Source organism: Schistocerca gregaria, chromosome 2 (genome assembly GCF_023897955.1).
Source record: "Schistocerca gregaria isolate iqSchGreg1 chromosome 2, iqSchGreg1.2, whole genome shotgun sequence".
NCBI classification, from domain to species: domain Eukaryota; kingdom Metazoa; phylum Arthropoda; class Insecta; order Orthoptera; family Acrididae; genus Schistocerca; species Schistocerca gregaria.
Genome location: NC_064921.1, coordinates 923,963,020 through 923,984,143, shown reverse-complemented (window position 1 = coordinate 923,984,143; position 21,124 = coordinate 923,963,020). Strand labels below are relative to the sequence as shown.

At 40.9% G+C, this 21,124-nt stretch overlaps 1 protein-coding gene across 1 annotated transcript in view; it reads left to right on the top strand.

Annotated features, from left to right (window-relative positions):
- LOC126336057 (uncharacterized) overlaps positions 1-21,124 on the top strand; it is an 84,662-nt gene that overhangs the window by 43,870 nt on the left and 19,668 nt on the right. The window contains exon 2 of the mRNA XM_049999537.1: positions 1,819-2,041. Coding sequence (XP_049855494.1) covers positions 1,819-2,041 — 223 coding nt within the window. The remainder of the gene's footprint in view (positions 1-1,818; positions 2,042-21,124) is intronic.

Below are 21,124 nucleotides of genomic sequence, written 5' to 3'. Positions count from 1 at the left end.
CTGTGCCTTGGGTCGTCATTCATAACGGATAGTCCATAGTCTATATCCAAGATACGGACTCATTCCCAAAAGTTCTGCTGTTCTTTAGTTTTTAGCGAGTATAATGATGTTGTAGTAAGCGGGCCAAACAAAGTCCGTTATAACTTCCCACGTCGTGTTGTGCCGACTCCACTGTAGCTTGAATGGATTTTTAAGTTTGTTTCGTAAGCCCGACTTCTAGTTTTACCACACAAGTCTCCCGGGTTGAGCAATTATTGCCCGATGACGACACGCAATACAGTTTGTTAAAGCGGAGTTCGCCGTTATTAATTATGTTCTTAGATTTACTTTTAATAGTCGTACAGAGACTCAACGTTCCTTTGTTTAACAGTGCGTCGTCAAAATAAGTATGAAATGCTAATGTCTTTCTCATACATAATGTCGACTATTGAGTTAAAGTTCGTACCAATTTTGCCATTTTAGAGAAGAGAAACCTTAAGCTCTTCTGCTTCTATAGTCTCAGTATCAAATGTTCACTAATTTCAATTTACGCCTTATCTCAGTCAGTGTTTAACACAAATTATATATCAATGTCATTTCAGAGGTATAACGTCGGTTGCACACTAACGGAATAACATGTAATTGTCATTTAACGTCACATTTATTAATAATCCTTTTTCTTATGACGTAAATGTTAATGAATGATCATTATCTAGGAGGAAAGAGTGATTGATCCTAATAATGAGATAATAGCTTTTAATGAGCCCTCAATCGTTAATTAAACAAAAAGTCACGTTCGAGGATGATATGCGAACAACGTTCGTTACATCCCTTTTCACGTATCTGTCGAAACTAATCCTGTCGCTCACAATTCCAATTAACACTGACGTTGACCCCTTTTGTATGAACATCGAATAGTAACTATTATATGAAAGTTTATTCTAGTCCCCGAATTAATTCCTTTCAGATACGCCCACGACCGAACAGCATAACGGAACACAAACAACTTGTTTTAACAACCGAACAACGCAATGACGTTGCATTACGACAATGTCCGCCCAATGAACATCTCTTTGACTTTATCTCCTCTACTCTGCTTAATTAAATTATTCCTATTACAATTTATTCAGCTATTTAAAGAAAACAACTAACAAAAAATAAAATAAATTTATCCCAACGTATAAGATCCGTTATACCGTCCTTGCACATATCGTCGCTAAAAATGAGTGGAGCATAAACGCATCGACATTCGGGAGGTTGCCACTATCAGCGATCACAGAATATCTTTCTATTATTGCTTAAAAATTGTAAATACTTTTTCTGTCACCAAATAGCTGAACTGTTTGCAGAAAAAGTATGTAAAAACGTAGTATCTTCGGCTAAATCCCATAGCACACGTTTAGCTTCGTCTTACTGCTAGAATGTGATTTCACCAGAGCTTAAGCCAATAGAAATGTGTTTCCGATCCCGTGACCAAACCTTGATAATTAGTGATTTTTAAGCTTCAATTGCCTAAAAATAACAGATATTTTATGAGAATATTCACCGGTAAATCCTATCCGAATGTCATAGTCACTTTGAATAACAACAATCCGCACCGTATTTTTAACCTAGAGAAATAGCCTATTGATTCGTGACTGACGTACCGATAAGTTTTGACTCCATATTTTCGGTCCTGTGTAACTTCACTGCCGGAGATGAGTACCTGTTCTTAAATTCTTCCTCCTGTAAGACTTAACAGCAGTTCGAAGTTAGTCGGTACCATTCTGAAACACCTTTAAGAACAGCAACAATCTGTTGAATATAACTACTGGGCTCCTAAATACCTGTTGTCTGCAGGTGAGGAGAACGACACAGTGTTGGCCGGCGGGCGATACTCCACAGTAGAGGACTGCTTCTTCCGCTCTTTGGGCCTGCTGGTGCTGCAGACACCGGACGTGGAGCGGCGCCACACACGTGTCGTGGGCCCCACGCGCCACGTGCTGTCATGGCTGCTGATCGCCTACCTGCTCGTCACCGCCAGCTACGGCAGCGGACTCTCCTCCGTGCTTACAATTCCCAGGTACAAAATAGAGTGCACTCGTCAGCTGAATCATTTCTGTAAAGCATCAGCAGCTTTTAATTGCTGTTTTGCAGCTACTGTAACAGACAGGCAAACGAACTCTAGACAGACAGGAGAAAAAGGTAAATAAACTGTTTATTATTTTAAAAAGTAACCGTCATAGCTGTTAATATACTTATCCCACTGTGCAACAAGACTATCATTGTCTACGTGGTGTGTTTTGCATAGACAATTAAAAGGCAGTACTCTATATATTTAATGTTTGTCACATAAATGTGCAGTTTGCAACGTATCTTAAGTACTTTAGACAGGTGTAATGTAGTAAAATCTGTGTCCATTGCAGCAGGTTCCCTTCTTCATTCAGTTGAAAATTTATAGTGTATGTAATTAGATTGTCCTGCACAAGAACTGAATAATATGGGTATGTAATAATTAATAATTAATCAAGTAATACATGTGTTATAATAATGTGCAGTGACTAGGAGTTTTTAGTTTTGCTCATGCATATTGGAAATGAATCTGCATGTGTCACTGACTGATGTGAAGTAACTTACCAGGTACTGCATACTCCACATAATTCATATACATTTTGCTTTCCAGGTATTACATACTGCAGATAATTCATATATATATATATATATATATATATATATATATATATATATATATATATATATATATATATATATATATATATATATATATAGTGCCATACATAGATTCATTTTCCATACAAATACATATATCGTATGAGAACTGCATTAGAAAAACTAAAAATTTGTGGTAGTTACTGCACATCGTTATTTATATCTGCTGGTTGTACTGCATACTGCATCATTTAGTAGCACATGTAAATTCCTTCCCAGTGTTATCTGCGCTGTCAGCTTTAAGATTACATATTGTTTCTGTGCTGCCTCAGATGGTTTGCGTTAGTTATGGCTGGATTGACCCTGTTCCAATACTCACCGAAGTACCATAGGAAACCAGCATCAACTATGTAAGAAAGGGCCCAATACGTAGATAGACAGATACAAAATTTTCTTCTCTTAACAACTGGGATAGCATGTACAAATACTGTTACGCTTGAGTGCAACGGTCAGCTATATGGCCATGGGTGGGCATGGCCCTAACTCACGTACAGCAGAGCAACATTGTAATACCTACAGCAAAGCTCCTAATTACCTTCACAAAAGGAATTGCGGAGGTGTGTGAAATCGATCTATCCGTAGATTACACATATGAGTTTTCCTCGTTTCATGAGTCCACTGTGGTTACTATCACGTGTATTATATTTTATTGCTGCGAGGACGTATTTAATCGTTCGTGTCCTGTTATCGCAAGTGACTGTCAGACGTTTATAACGCCGAACTCAACGAGGTTATGTCTTGTCCATTTCAACGGTGTGGCGCAGGTATCTCGTTGCAATAAACTTGGCAAAGGCTGGAACGAGGGCTTGTGGTTCAGTCACCAGCCTCTGTGAACAAAGCGCTGGCGTTGCTGTAGAGCTGCAATTTAAACAGTCGACAATGTACATCAGTACTTTACAGTCATCGTAATACCATGGGTACACGTATCGTGTTCAAAGTGTTCCTTGTGTGAATTGCATAACAAAAAGTTTCTGGAAGTGATCACTCCTTTGCAACCAAATTGTTCGTGACATCACTACAAACATTTTCAATGTTGTTGCATTTCGCGGTGTATACGTAAGTAGAAAAGCTACTTTCCCTGTGTTCCATAATTTCGAGCTTCGTGAAACTGTTTCATTTGAGATGCGGTGCTGCAGAAGAACGTTGAAAATTAGGTGGGCTGATAACGTAAAGGTTCTGCGCAGAATCGGACAGAAAACGAATATGTGGAAAACATTGACAAGGAGAATGGACACGAAGTTAGCACATCAGGGAATGACTTCGATGGTATAGAGAGAGCTGTAGAGGGCGAAAACGGTAGACGAATACATCCAGCAAATAACTGAGAACGTAGATTGTGAGGGCTACTCTGAGATAAAGAGGTTAGCACATGTGAGGACTTCGTAGTGCGCAGAAACAAAACAATCACAAGATTGATAACCCACACCCCCCACAAAAAAGTCTTTTAAATGTCATACGCAACAGTCCACCAACACAGCAATATGTCGACGATTATACGCCCCGTTTTGGTTCAAATGGTTCAAATGGCTCTCAGCACTATGGGACTTAACATCTGAGGTCGTCAGTCCCTAGAATTTAGAACTACCTAAACCTAACTAACCTAAGGACATCACACATATCAATGCCCGAGGAAGGATTCAAACCTGCGAGCGTAGCGGTCGCGCGGTTCCACACTGAAGCGCCTAGAACCGCTCGACCACAGCGACCGGCGTCCCGCTTTATTGCCGGTCATGGCAAGACATCCTGCGATTACGTCTCAGGACGATAATGCCCGCTCGCCCAGCATGAGAGTTTCTACTGTTTGTCTCCGTGCTTGCCAAACAAGGCCAACATGGTCGCACCTCACATTCGGATCTCTCATCATGTGAGTATGTTGGGACCTTTGTAGGCATGGCGCTCCAACTAGTTCGGGAATTTGACTTCCTAGTGCACCAATTGTAACACGATGTCCCACAGGATGGCATCCAACCACTCCATCAATCAATTCCAAGCTGAGTAACTGCTTGCATAATGGCCGCATGTGGACCGATGTGTTGTTAGCTTGCTCAAGTTGTGAAGCTCATTCTCGTGAATAAAAGCATCCTAATATTCGGAAATTGTAACAATTTGTTTGTCTGTAATTGTATATCGCATCTGATGATTTCCGTTCCATTCGAATAGTCTCTTGGTGCATCTTTCTTTATCCTAAGTGTAGACTAATCACCTATAGCGTTATGACGATCACCGTTCCATCAATATAAACCCGTCCTGGCGATATCAGCGTCACCTGGAAAGGAATGACTGCTAGTCAGACACACACACAGTGCATGTAGTGTCAGTGAGTGTGCAGTCCGTGTGTTGAATGGGGAAGGCACGCTATCTGTCTGAGTTTGACCAAGGGCAAATTGTGATGGTACGGAACCTAGTCACGTGCATTTCGGAAACTGCACGACTTGTCGAGCGTTTGAAGAGTGCTGTCGTGAGTGTCTTCAATACGTGGCAAAACAAAGATCAAATCAAGTCCAAACGGATTAGGGTTGGGGCTGCCACCCCTCATTACAGATGTCAACCGTTGTAGGCTGGGAGATGGGTAAAACAGGACAGGCGGTAAACTGTGGAGCAAGTAACATCAGACTGGGCAGAGTACAAGCGTGAACACACAGTGCATCGAACACTCCTAACGCTGTGCCTCCGCAACCGATGACTCACGCATGTGCCAATGTTAACACCGCGACATCAGCAACTAAGCCTGAAATTTGCATGTGACCACTGGCACTGGAAGTTGGCATAGTGGTTGAGCGCTGCATAGTCTGATGAATACCGATATCTTCATCATGTCGATATAAGTGCGCGAATCCGTCGCCTTCCAGTGGAGCAGCTCCTTGACTCGTGTACTGCGGAACGGAAACAAGCTGGTGGTGGTTCCATTATGCTCTGAGGAACATGCTGAAGTCGCAGCCATGGGTCTAATGGAACTTTTGTGCTACGGGACGTAGACAAGCAGATGGTGGTTCCATTATGCTCTGGGGAACATGCTGAAGTCGACGCCATAGACCCAAGGGAACTCTTGCAAGGCACCATGACGGCCAAGGAGTACCATAAACTGGTTGCAGACCACGTACGCCCCTCATGACGATTATGTTTCCTGACGGCAGTGGCATTTTTCACCAAGTTCATGGGCCATGTCACAGGACCAGGAATGTGATGGAATGGTTCGAGGAACACAGTGGCTAATTCCAATTGATATTATGTCCGCCTCATACACCAGACCTTAACCCGATCGATGGCTGGTCTGATTGAACGTGGCATCAGAGTTTACCCCATTCCAAGAATTTACGGTAATTAGGTTCCTTTTTTGTGCAAATGTGGTGCCCACTCCTTTTAGCTACCTACAAAGGCCTCGCTGCTTCCAAGTCGTGACAGGGATTCGTCTGGTAATGTTCTCCTGACGGTAACATCTTAGACCTCCTGGCAACAAACAGACTTGAACGTATGGAATCAGTTAACATAGAGAAAGGTATCAGTAATCATACGGCTGTGACAGCATCTATGATGAATATATCAGCAGGCAGCATCAAATATTTGGTGATGACGACGAAGATGCGGAGAACAGATGGAAAAAATTCGAAGGCATCGTGCAATATGCCCTAGACAAGAGTGTTCAGAGTAAGGTTTTAAGGGATGTGAAAGATCCACCATGATTTAATAGCCGTGTTAGAAATGCGCTACGTAAACTAAGAGCACTTCATCTCAGATTCAAGAGAAGTATAAACCTAGCAGACAAACAAAGGCAGAACGAAGCGAAAATGAGCTCAAGGAGAGCAAAGAGAGAAGCGTTCAATGATTTTTCACGTAAGACACAGTCAACCGACCTGAGTAAAACCCACAAGAGATTCTGGTCGTATGTAAAATCAGTAAGTGTAACAAAATCAACAAATTATTCAGTCAGTGACCATACTAGTGCCGAAAGCGAAGATAACAGAGAAAAGGTGAAAATCCTGAATTTGGTCTTCCGAAATTGTTTGACTGCGAAAGATCGAAACACAGTTCCTTCTTTCAATCGTCGTACAAACGTCAAAATTTCAGATAATCAGATAACCAATCGCGGAATTGAAAAGCAGCTACAATTGCTTAGTAGAGGAAAGGCGCCTGGACCAGATGAGATAAGATTCTATAAAGATTATGAGAAAGAACTTGCTCCCCTTGTAGCAGTAATTTATCGTAGATCGCTTGAGCAACCAAAGGTACCTGCAAAAAGCGTAGGTCATTCCCGCTTTTAAGAAAGGCCATACGAGAGATCCATACAAATATATACATATATCGTTGACGTCAATCTGTTGTAGAATTATGGAACACATTTTAGGGTCAAGAAATATGACTTTTTTAGAAAATGAACATTTCCTCTATAAAAATTAACATGGATTCCGCAAGCAGAGATCCTGTGAAGCTCACATTGCTTTGCTTGCTTTGTTCCTCCACGAGATCCATAGCGCCCTGGACAACGGCGCTCAGGTTGATGCCGAGTTCGTTTTTCCAGTAAGTATTTGATACTTTCCTGCATTGCCGCTTAATGAAAAAAAAAATACAAGCAGACTTGCGGTTGGATTCAAGACTTTCTTGCAGATAGAACTCTACACGCAACTCTTAACGGATCATAATCGACAAGAAGTATGATAGGACATTTTCTGTTTACAATATAGTGTATGTAAATGATCTAGTAGAAAGTGTCGGATGCTCTTTACAGTTGTTCGCAGATGATGCAGTTGTCTGTACCAAAGTATCAACGCCAGAAGACAGTAAGAATTTGCAGAACGACCTGCGGAGAATTTATGAATGGTGCTGGCTTTGGCAGTTGACCCAGAACGTAAATAAATGTAACATTTTGCGCATTCATAGGAAAAGAAATCCACTACCCTACAGCTACACTATTGATGACAAACAGCTGGAGACAGCATCTGTCGTAAAATATCTATGCGTAACTATCCAGAGGGACCTTAAGTGTAATTACCCACAAGACAGATAGGGGAAAAGCAGACACCAGACTCAGGTTTGTCAAGGGATCGTGTAGCAGGCGAGAGAGCGTTACGGGGGTGCTACACGAACTCCACTGGCAGACGTTACATGAAAGGCGTTGTATATCACGGTGACATTTGATATTGAAATTTAGGGACACCACTTTTCAGGAGGAGTCGGACAATATATTACTTCCCTCCACATACATCTCGTGTATTAACCACGAGAAGAATATTCGAGAAATTAGAGCCAATACAGAGGCAAGTCGACAATCATTCTTCAGACGTACTATTCGCGAGTGGAACAGAGCTAAAGGAATCAGATAGTAATACCGAAAGTACCCTCCACCACACAATATTAGGTGGCCAGCGGAATATGATGAAAATGTAAATTTAAAGACGCGTTGCCGCAGCTATCGATGAGGGGGGTGGACATACAGGCTATTAGGTAGGTGTTCTGGCTGATCAATGTATACACATCGCTACAAGAATATGCAGCTCACTAACAGTGACACTTCAGTGGTGGAATACTTTGAAGTCTTCGTTGGTATGGTCACAGCCCGCTTACCCTACCAGATTCATGTCAGAGTAACTCTTACACATGAATTATATTGCCCTCCTGATGTTAACGGCGACACATGGCAACGTGTTTCTCCGTGCTGCGTCACTTTGTAAACTACGTCTTTGCCTGGAATGGCATTTTACGTGCATATTTTATTTTGCACAAGTAGGGTAACTGTGAACCTCTGTGTCTCGCAAACGGATAAAGGTTGTTCAAGACAGGAATCTTTGGAATATAAGGTAAAAATTGTAGCCATTTGCTGTGGATTGTCGTCTTGGAACCTGTGACAGAAGAAAAACGATTTTTGGCGCGGTTTCCTCAGAAATTGCCGATGAATTTATGCAAATGTATCATTTAGTCATTCATTCACAGGTCAGTTTTATTAACTCATGAGTTTTTCGCGTGTATATCCTACATCAGGCTATTTATTACATTTTATGTATGGTTTCTCTAGTTACTTTTGGGTACAACTGTTCCATATTTAAAGTTGAATAAGAAGTACACTAATTTTTGCTACTCATTTTTGTTCATTTCAAACTAGTTTTCGGCTGACTGGGCCACCTTCAAGAAACAACTGCTAGTGTCTGAGAGTAACACTTGTTCTTAGGTGCCCAAAAATTTTAAGCAATGATAAAATCCACTTCCATAGAGTGTCGTGCGTCGAACTTGTTTCTTAATGCTGAAATTACACTTTACAGGATGGATAATGTAAAACACAATAAATGAATAACTTACTTAGTACTGCAGGTTAAGTGCTTATAATGCTAAATTTTGTGGGGTCTTGACATAGGCTGAGAAACTGTTAAACTGAACTTTCTTCGTTTATGTTGTGAACGAACATGTTTTGTAACAGTGTGGTGGACAAAATTATCCACAACAAATAAAATACGGAACCCTGTAGTATTACAGGTTATATAGTTACGGTTTCATAGTTTGCAAGATCGTTACAGTGGTTAAGAAGTATCTAACTGAGCACTAGTAACTTGTGAAACAAAGATATTTTACATTGTAAATTAAATTTTTGTGCAACGGGCAATATTAAACACTGTACGTGATTAAAACACACTATATTAAATTATTACAAGTTACTTACTACTTATACAAGTAGTGTAACTTTGAATCTCAGTATCTTCAAACCCGAAAAATATATCAATAAAATTGTCAAGGTGGTTCTAGATCGTTATTTTAGTTATATATCGTAAGAATTTCAGCCATTTCCTGTGCTCAGCCATCTTGGAATACTCGGGTGAGTTTCGATCAGCTAGTGACGGCGTAAATATAGTAAAAAGATTTCTGTTTTGGCGGTTTTCCGAAGAACCGACAATGGATTAAAGGTGCCTTCAAGTTCACCGTACATCACATCTAATACAGGAAGAGCCAAACTATTTGCTCCATTTGTCTGAGCAGGAGGAAGTCTGTAATATTAATAGATTGACCCTGTACTGTAGTTTGGTGAAACTAAGACAATAGTTCTGTTGGGTACACAAATGGTCCTCAGCCCATGGGATAATAATTGGATCTACCTTTTTATGACCAACAAAGCCGGAGATATGAGCACCTAAATGTCCTCTTATTTATCGCTGCGTTTAGGAGCTTAGGTAGACAAAGTCTGTGTACGTCTCTTGATTTTTCTTCAGTTTTGATTCCTTCATCAATCAAAACGTCAAAACTGTTCTTTGGTGCCTTTACCTTTCCTAAAGCCAAACTGATCGTCTTCCTACACGTCGTCAGTTTCCTTTTTAATTTTTCTGTACATTATTCTTGTCAGCGATTTGGAAGCATGAGCTGTTAAGCAGATTATGCGATAATTTTCGTACTTTTCGGTACTTGCACTCTTCGGGATTGGGTACATGAAGTTTTTCCGGAAATATAAAGTTATATCGCCACTCTCATTCCTTCAACAAGCCAATGTGAATAATCGTTTCCTTTCCATTTACCTTAGCGGATTTAGAAATTTTGAAGGAATGTTATCTATCTCTTTTGCCTCATTTGATCTTAAGTTTTCCAAATCTCTTTCAAATTGTAATTCTGATGTTGGATCCCCTGTCTCTTCTCTTTCGGCTCCTTCTTCTTCTTTTATCACGCCATCAAACATGTCCTCCCCTCCACCTTCGATGAAGTCTTTCCACCTATCCTCTTTCCCCCCTTCTTTTAACAGTGGAAATCCCATTGCACTCTTGATATTACCACCCTTGCTTTTAATATCACCGAAGGGTGTTCTACCTTTTCTATATGTTAAGCCAGTTATTATATGATTCACCGAGCGAGGTGGCGCAGTGGTTAGACACTGGACTCGCATTTGGGAGGACGACGGTTCAATCCCGCGTCCGGCCATCCTGATTTAGGTTTTCCGTGATTTCCCTAAATCGCTCCACCCCAGATGCCGGGATGGTTCCTTTCAAAGGGCACGGCCGACTTGCTTCCCCGTCCTTCCCTAATCCGATGAGGCCGATAACATCGCTGTCTGGTCTCCTTCCCCCAACCAACCTTATTATATAATACATTTTTTTCGATTTCCTTATGTTTTTCATACAGCCATTTCACCTTTGCTTTCCTACACTTCTTACTTACTTCATCCCTAACTGACTTTTATATCTATATTGCTACATTTTTCTGGACGTATGTTTACTTCCTTCTTCCGTCGATCAGCTGAAGTATTTCTTCTGTTACGTATTCTTTCTTCGCAGTTACCATCTTGGCACCTGAGTTTTCTTTCCAAATTCTATGGCTGCTCTTTTTAGGGATGTTCATTCCTCTTCAACTGAGCTGCTTACTGAGCTAGTTCATTATTGCAGTATCCATATCATCAGAGAACTTCTGCATTTCTCTTGCTTCCTTAGCCTTTCCCACTTCTTTCCGTGCTGGTACTGATTCTTCCTGACTAGTCTTTTAAACGTCATCCTATTCTTCATCATTACTAAATTGTGATTTCAGCTTATATCTGCTCCTGTGTCCACCTTACAATCCAGTAACTGATTTCGGGATCTCTGCCTAACCATGATGTAATCTAACTGGTTTATTGCCACATCTCCAGGCCTTTTCCAAGTATACTGAGATCCGATAGTCAAGGGAAGGTTGGATACGGTTACGATTGTGGACGGGTCCGAAATTAGCTGCTATTCATTGCCTTTTAAAGTTACACACAATTTGTTTCAAACTAGCGATCCCAGACTCAACAATAAATAAAGCAAAACTCGTTATTTATGAAGGAATAAAGAGCTCACCAAATAATAGTGTTTTCAGTGAACTACAATTTAGCAAATCACCATTAAATACTGATGCAACATAATGTTTTAAAAGCAAGCCACTGTGCTCTGGGCAGAAGGCCTTACACGCCAGGAATGGCAATAATTTAAGAAATGTTTAAAACTCGCGGCAACTTACAAATTACCGGTATTGAAATATTAAAGGTAAGTCGCCACAAACACAGTAGAAGGCACCAGACGCCAGGAATGGCAGTAAATATGGTTCTAAGGATTACTGATAAAATACAAATACCTAATTAGAATTTTAAAGCAAATGACCACAATCACAGCTGAAGGCCTTACACACCAGGAACGGCAATAATACAAAAAAAATTAGAAACCTGCTCTAAAACAGCAAATACAATAGCAACTGATTCAGATCGTACTCCAGTAATCGACCTCTGAGAAGGTCTGGCAATAAAACCTTTTGCTAGCGATGAGATATGCAGCCAAGAGTTGCATTCACTTCACATGATGGTAGCTCAGACTAGTGGCAATCTAACGAATGACTAATGATAAACTTGCAGAAGCTACCTGATGTCCAATAAGCCAAATGAAACGATGAAACAATACGTCAAAGCCGGAAAAGGCGGTCTGCACTACGTCCACAAAAAATACTGTGTTTAGAGCTCCCGGAACAAGAAAGGAATATTTAACACCAGAGTAGAAGAATCAACAACAGGCCTTCAATCAAGAAAGCTGTCAAAACTACACGCCTTACCGGAGAGCACCAGCAAGGCAAGGAAACGTACACTGCCGTTACACACTAACCCCCAGGGCAGGTAAGTAGGGTGTTAGCGGTCACCAGGCTAGAAAAATTACCATTGCTAGAACTTAACAAATTGTCTCAAGTTGAAGACAGTAAACAGTAATAAGAGCTCGAGAAAAGCTAATCAGATCCGCTTTTCCCTAAGTACTCCACACACTGCTGTTCGCCTCAGCGACACTACCAGCAGCAACACGAACCCAAGTCACTGGAGAAGCGCGAGATGTGACAATGGTGGAGGTGTCTCTACTTGGATTGAAACGCACTCATGTTAAAGCTTGTTGGATCCGGCTTAACGACAAAGTTGTCCACCCTCGTGACCACAGCCCTCCCCATCGGGCAGTCCGTGCATGCCACCAGCAGTCCCGGTGTGTTCTGCGCACTGCGCGGACCTGGCTTCTCCTAGGTCCCCAACCGAACTCGCACATTCACACGACCCGACAAAACAACGACGTCGCCACAAAGATAGGGCAACAGTTACGACATATAGATAACCACGTCTTCTGCCACTAGCGGACAGGCAATGCTTGCGAAACTGAGAAGAAGACAAACAACCGCAACCGTGCCAACTAAACGATACCGTCTGGCCTCCAACAGGGGGCGGAAACCTATGAACAGCACCAACGTGGGTTGCAGCACGGCTTATATACCTGCTTCTCTTGTGATTATTCAATACAGTATTCGTTATTACTAGCTGAAAGTTATTTCCGAACTCAATTAGTCTTTCTCTTCTCTCATTCCTACTACTCAGCCCATATTCTCCTGTACGCGGTTCTTCTACTACTTTCCTGACAACCACATTCTAGTACCACATGACAATTAGATTTTCATCTGCCTCTATGTGCTGAGTTACACGTTTAGTACCCTTATATGCTTTCTGTCTCTCCCTTAATCCTTGCTTGGGACGTCGGCACGTATACCTGAAATTTTATCGTTGGGGTTGGTTTGCTGCCGATTCTGATGAGAAAAAGGCTATCACTGGACTGTTAACAGTAACTCACTCTGTACCCTACCTTACTGTTCATAACAAATCCTATCCCCGTGATTCTATTTTCTGCTGCTGTCGATTTACCCTCTATTCATCTGACCAGAAATCCTCGTCATCTCACCATTTCAAATCACTTATCATCTCCGTTTTCAGATTTTCTACCTTACCTACCACGTTTAGAGTTTTGACAGTCCACGCACCGACTCATAGATTGTTATCCGTTAGTGGGTTACTTTATCCACCTCTGCAATCCCCTCCCGGAGATCCATATGGAGGCCTAGTCTGGAGTCTTTTGTCATTAGAGAGGTCACCACCAAATCCTTTTTATTTACAGGCTCCATGTCCTTTCTATGCAGATTATGTGTGTTTAATGCAGTGTTTTCCATTGCCTTTTGCATCCCCATGCTATTGATCACTGCTGATTCTTCTGACTTTTAGTGGCAATTTCTCACCATAAATTAGGAGGCACTGAAGCTCTGTCGCTCTTTCACTCTCTTTGACATGGCTGTTGGCAGAACGAAGGTAACTTCTTATTCCGGCCGTCTTTGCTGATGATTTTTTTTTTTTTCAAAATTATTTAGTGGCGCGTTCAAACATCGGACCGAGAACGTTTTGATTACTTATCAAGACTGTTATCACTAGACCACGGATGGTGCTCCAATAAAAAAGGCATAAGGCATAGATGACACTCCCTCGAAATTTCTAGTCACTGGGGAAAATGGAGACCAAATGACAGTTCCAGTTGGTGTGAAATCTATGAAACTGACCAGATACTAACAGATGTTTGGGAAATACTATGCATACAATTCCGAAGATACCAAAACATAACAAGAAAATTATTATATGATTAGAGTAAGACAGTGATATACAAATTATAAGAGCAGTAAGGTTAACCTCTTGGCAGACGGTAAGTTCGCTTAAGAAAAATTAAAAGCATAACAAAGCACTTACGTCGTTGAGTTAGAAAGTAGAAGCAAGATTTAAGGAAAAAGAAGACGTATTCATGAGTATTACCGAAATAGAAAAAGCATTCTAAAAAAAATATAGAGAAATAAACGTAGCAGCTACAGGCAAATACGGGTAATAACACAATACGTATAAGAATCGATAAGGATCAATAATAATGGAAGGTGAATAACATACTGCCGGCTGGAAAAGTTTCTAGGTATGTAACTTTTCTCCCACTCAGTTCAATCCTCACATTGAAGAAGCTTAGATACCTTTCAGGGCTTTTCCACTATTCAGCAGTTTCCTTTTATTCCCATCCGCCAGCTCCAGATCAGAGCAGTCATCTTTTTTCAGATCTCTCATCCTCTTCATTATCATTACTTCCGCTCCCCATGTTAATCTGCGCCGTCTTCTTGGCGGCTTCCTAAATTTTGACAATCCTTGCAGGATCGCTTCTGGCCATCGTCCTTGCTCCATTTGCCCCACATTCGTATACAGTTGAAGAGCTATATACTCAGTTCTTTGCACGACTGGTTATTCCGAATCCATTGGCCCGCTAATGTCTTCTTCTCCGCTCTGTCCTGGATACCCGGCTGCCCTCCGTATTCCATCCATCTATGGTTCTCTGCCGCCCCTCAGGGTCAAGCACTCTGCAGTGTATGTTAGCATACTTTCCACTACTGTTTGCAATATCCTTTTCTTCTTTCTTTCTTTTGATATTACCCGGTTCGACAGAAACCCATTCAACATTCGAATTGCTCCTCTTGCCAGCTGTATCCTGCGTTCCACATCTGCTTCATAGCTTCGAGAGGATTGTGTAGTCGATCCTAAGTATTCGAACCGTTTTAGAGCTTTAATAGTTCCTTGCTGCAGTACTATACACCTCCCATCCTCTGCCTCTGCCAAGCTCGTTCAAACGCTTCCATTAACTTTTTCATATACCTTGACATTCTCTTCACTTTGTGCTGTTAGTAGCTGCTCATGGGCAAGTAATAATGAGTGGGTAGTACCACACTGGGAAAGAAATCCCATGTGTCCGCATGACTGATTTCACCGTTCGAGTATGTACTGCATATAAATTTGAAATGGGGCGGCGAAATATTGCAATCCTGTCTAAGTCCTTTCGATGTTTGAAATATCTCCCCCAACATTGTTCTTAATTTAACAGCTTAGTATGATTGGTGGTATATTCTTTGAATTTGGGATATCTATTGTGCTTCTACTCCTATATACTCCAACGTTTCCCATAGTCCGTTGATGGATACAGAAATATACGCTTTTTCTAAATCCACAAATATTAGGTGTATTATTTGTCTAAAACTCAAAACATAATCCAGAGAAAGTCATGCTCCGGCCGAGGTGGCCGAGCGGTCCTAGGCGCTACAGTGTGGAACCGTGCGACCGCTACGCTGTCAGGTTCGAATCCTGCTTCGGGCGTGGATGTGTGTGACGTCCTTAGGTTAGTTAGGTTTAAGTAGCTCTATGTTCTAGGGGACTGATGACCTTAACAGTTAACTCCCATAGAGCTCAGAGCCATTTTTTGAACAAGGTCGTCCATTTGCCTGTCACTCTCGCATCTTTCTCCCAATTTCATTCTCTAAACTTTTTTTTTATTAGAGCTCGCAAAAGTCTGCTGATAGAAACCATAACACTAATTCCTCTATAATTATTTAGGTAACTCTCGTTTCCTTTTTCTTAGATAGCAAATATGTATTATACTCACCAATCACTTGCTATTTCCTCCCTCTCTACAATCTGACTGAACAATTTACATTTGCCTTAACATTTCTTGCCTTTTTTAGTCCCTCTTTCACCTCCTTCTATAGTATAAATTCTGTATTACATAACTTACAGCTTTTTTGTAGATCTCTCCATGTGGTCTCTTCTTTTTCTACCAGAAGTTCTACAAAGAGCTTTTCTCATTGTCCAGTAGATGTAGGCTTTATTGTGAGCGCGGGATTGCTGGCCATTTTTATCTTCCTTATTATCCCCCATGACTCTGCCGATCTCCTATATCCAAGCGAATGCTCTATTTCCCGTCATATACTTTTTCGCATTCCTATTCCTTACACTTCGTTGTTAATTTATTCCTCCACTTTCTATGTACCTTGTACATATTCCAGTCCCCTTGGCACGAAGAGCTTAACCATATGTGATATAGTTTCATCTTTTCCTCAACCACCTCCTTCACCTCCGCGGTCATCCATTTAGTTCATACTCTTCTCTCTATTTCCCTTCCCTAAGCCTTCTCAACTGCTTTCTTGACTGTTTCAGAAAACTGCATAGCTCGTTAGCACTTCTGTCCTCCTCCACTCAATCCAATCTTAGGTTTAGTCTTTGTTGATACAAACTTTTCACACTTTATTCTTGTAGCAGGTATATCCTATATTTTGAATCTCCTATAGTTCTACCTCCACCATTTTCCTCTTTCTTATTCCATTTCATCCTGATCTTAATCGGAAAAGCATTTGTTGAAGTAACTACAAACTGATTGGAGCTACTCTCTGCTTCTCTTTTTACCCTTACATCTGCATCTTAATTACCCACTGCCTCCGCACTCTTACATTATAACTGATTCTAGATTGTTGACGAATTGGCCCAGGTGTACTTGTGTATTTTTTATGCTGGAATTGGCTATTCATGGCGGCACATTTCTGAACCATGCAGAAGTTGACCAGTCTCCTTTCGTTATTTTTTTCTACATTCACTCCCCGCGGTCTCAAAAAGTTATTATTTAATCTTTTTCCAATGTGTCGATTTAAGTCTACCATTATTAACAACTCACGCCCATCAGGACATTCGTCAATAGCTTTTGCAAGTCGTCGAAGAAATTTCTCTTCGTCAGGCGCATCTTCGTTAATGCCATGTACCCCAATTAAGACCAGTGTTATTTCATGAATTTTTATTACTGCTTTGGTTGTCCTTTCTTTCAAATTTTTCGAAGAAGCACTGATGGAAGTAAAAGATCGATTCAGGGTGCCATTCATTCAGGGTGAGAGATTGCCAATATAAAAATGCGGTGATGACACTGATTTCGTCAGGAAGAATTACAGCACGTACCGAATGTAATGAACAGTCGAGTGCGACATATAGCTTGAGTGTTGACCAAAAACTATGAGAAATAGCAGAAATAAGATTAGTGGTACATGTACTCTCAAATAGGGTGGCATAGTGTAGACGAAGGGAAGGTAATCTGCTACTTCAGGAGCAGAATAATGTATGACAGACGAAGTAACAAGTTCATAAAAAGCAGAGTAAAAATGTCTATTAGTGTCAAATATTTGCTTTAATTTGAAGAAGAAGTTTTTGAGAATGTATGTTTGAGCCCGTAACTGTACGGAAGTGAATAATTGACTGTAAGAAAACAGGAAAGGAAGATAATCAAAATGAGTCGTGATGCTGCGGTATCCGGTTAAAAATTAGGTGGGAAAGTAAGGTAGGACATGAGGGGGTTTTCTACATAATCGCCCAGGAGAAAGTGCGTGGTAAACACTGAAATCTTACCACATGTCCTATCATCCAGTCCCGTTTTCTTAACTTCAATGATACTAGACGGAGTTGCGAATGACCAGATTTTTAGGTGAAGACCTAAGTCGTTAATACACCCAACACATTGCATGTAGGTGCTACTCGGAGATGAAAAGTTTCGCACAGGAGACCAAGTCGTGGCGGACCACATAACACTAGAAAGACGAGAGACGGAAAAAATGTGTTTTTCAGTATAAAGGACGTTTTGCTTTGTAATATATACTCTATAAATCACTGTGAATCTCATATGGAACCCGGTTTTAAATTGTAGAACATTTCCAGGGGCAGATGTGGACTCTGACCACAATCTATTGGTTATGAACTCTAGATTAAAACTGAAGAAACTGCAAAAAGCTGGAAATTTAAGGAGATGGGACCTGGATAAACTGACTGAACCAGACGTTGTACAGAGTTTCAGGGAGAGCGTAACGAAACAATTGACAGGAATCGGCGAAAGAAATACAGTAGAAGAAGAATGGGTAGCTCTGAGGGATGAAGTAGTGAAGGCAGCAGAGGATCAAGTAGGTAAAACGACGAGCGCTAGTAGAAATCCTTCGGTAACAGAAGAAATATTGAATTTAATTGATGAAAGGTGAAAATATAAAAATGTACTAAATGAAGCAGGCAAAAAGGAATACAAACGTCTCAAAAATGAGATCGACAGGAAGTGCAGAATGGATAATCAGGCATGGCTAGAGGACAAATGTAAGGATGTGGAGGCTTATCTCACTAGGGGTAAGATAGATACAGCCTACAGGAAAATTAAAGAGAGCTTTGGGGGAAAGAGAGCCACTTGCATGAATATCAAGAGTTCAAATGGAAACCCAGTTCTACGCAAAGAGGAGAAAGCAGAAAGGTGGAAGGAGTATATAAGGGGTCTACACAAGGGCGATGTACTTGAGGACAATATTATGGAAATGGAAGAGGATGTAGATGAAGATAAAATGGGAGATACCATACTGCGTGACGAGTTTGTCAGAGCACTGAAAGACCTGAGTCGAAACAAGGCCCCCGGAGTAGACTACATTCCATTGGAATTACTGACGGCCTTGTGAGAGTCAGTCCTGACAAAACTCTACCGTCTGGTGAGCAAGATGTATGAGACAGGCGAAATACCCTCAAGACTTCAAGAAGAATATAATAATTCCAATCCCAAAGAAAGCAGGTGTAGACACATGTGAAAATTACCGAACTCTCAGTTTAATAAGTCACAGCTGCAAAATACTAACGCGAATTCTTTACAGACGAATGGAAAAACTAGTAGATAAGGACCTCGGGGAAGATCAGTATGGATACCGTAGAAATGTTGGAACACGTGAGGCAATACTGACCCTACCACTTATCTTAGAAGATAGATTAAGTAAGGGCAAACCTACGTTTCTAGCAGTTGTAGACTAAGAGAAAGCTTTTGACAATGTTGACTGGAATACTCACTTTCAAATTCTGAAGGTGCAGGAGTAAAATACAGGGAGCGAAAGGCTATTTACAATTTCTACAGAAACCAGGTGGCAGTTATACGAGTCGAGGGGTATGAAAGGGAAGCAGTGGTTGGGAAAGGAGTGAGACAGGGCTGTAGTCTCTCCCGATGTTATTCAATCTGTATATTGAGCAAGCAGTGAAGGAAACAAAAGAAAAATTCGGAGTAGGTATTAAAGTCCATGGAGAAGAAATAAAAACTTTGAGGTTCACCGATGACATTATAATTCTGTCAGAGACAGCAAAGGACTTGGAAGAGCAGTTGAACGGAATGGATAGTGTCTTGAAAGGAGGATATAAGACGACCATCAACAAAAGCAAAACGAGGATAATGGAATGTAGTCGAATTAAGTCGAATGATGCTGAGGGAATTAGATTAGGAAGTGAGACACTTAAAGTAGTAAAGGAGTTTTGCTATTTGGGGAGCTAAATAACTGATGATGGTCGAATTAGAGAGGATATAAAATGTAGACTGGCAATGGCAATGAAAGCGTTTCTGAAAAAGAAAAATTTGCTAACATCGAGTATAGATTTTAGTGTCAAGAGGTCATTTCTGAAAGTATTTGTATGGAGTGTAGCCATGTACGGAAGTGAATCATGGACGATAAATAGTTTGGACAAGAAGAGAATAGAAGCTTTCGAAATGTGGTGCTACAGAAGAATGCTGAAGATTAGATGAGTAGATCACATAACTAATGAGGAAGTATTGAATCGGATTGGGGAGAAGAAACGTTTGTGGCACAAGTTGACTAGAAGAAGGGATCGGTTGGTAGGACACGTCCTGAGGCATCAGAGGATCACACATTTTGCATTGGAGTGCAGCGTGGAGGGTACAAATCGCAGAGGGAGACTAAGAGATGAATACACTAAGCAGATTCCGAAGGATGTAGGTTGCAGTAGGTATGGGGAGATGAAAGATCTTGCACAGAATAGATTAGCATGGAGAGCTGCATCAAACCAGTCTCAGGACTGAAGACCACAACAATAAATCACTGTGCTACATAAACTATCCAACATCCCCGGTGTCTCTTCCGCTTGCTTTGAGAATCCTTAAACCATGCGCTACATGTTATTAACTTGTGCTCTGCGCAAAATTCGACCAAGCTCTTGCCCCTTTCATTACTTTCCCCTAGTCGTGGTTCCTCTACATTTTTCTTTCTCATTCGTTTCAGTTCCATTACCACATGAAGTGTCGTTACTCTAAACAGAACGAATTTTGTTTAGTTTTTAATCTCATCATACATTTCATCAGTTCCTGTTTATAATACTTTACCCGCATTCTTCGTTTCTTATCCTTTATTGGACTTAGTATTGCATTACCCCTATTGCATTTAGTGTTGCTAATTTTGAGTTGACCTGACCAGAGTCGTTTTCTTCTTGCCATAACACTTCAAACAAGACTAGCTAATTCGGGTTATATACATACCTTCTTTCTGTTTTCTAACTTACCTGAAAGATTAAGGAATTTAATAATCTACACTTCGACCTGAAGAATGCCGGATTTGTTTCATTTGATGTTAACAGAAACGCGAGTAGTCGCGTTCGTAGATCCAAACTGGGAACTGGGGCTATTTGATATTTTTAATATTTTATCCATAGTTTTACATCACCTCGGTGAAAACAAGGGCTATAATATTCCCTTGCATTCAGCGACGCCGCAGAGTCAACATGATATGGCAAGCCTCTCCATCACGGCATCATTGTTCATGGTGGAATCATTTCAGACACGGGTATGTCTAATTAGTACAACAACTGATGCCCGTTATTTGATAAAGAGTTTCCATTCTATGACCCAACTGGATTTTCATGCTTACTGGCGCAGGGTTACATATTTTTCACTTCGTTTTCAGAAAGTTTATTTTGATACTGAGCATAATCAGTGAGCTTCTGTTTCTTCACTGCATGCTGTACACACAGTGTAATGTAATAAGT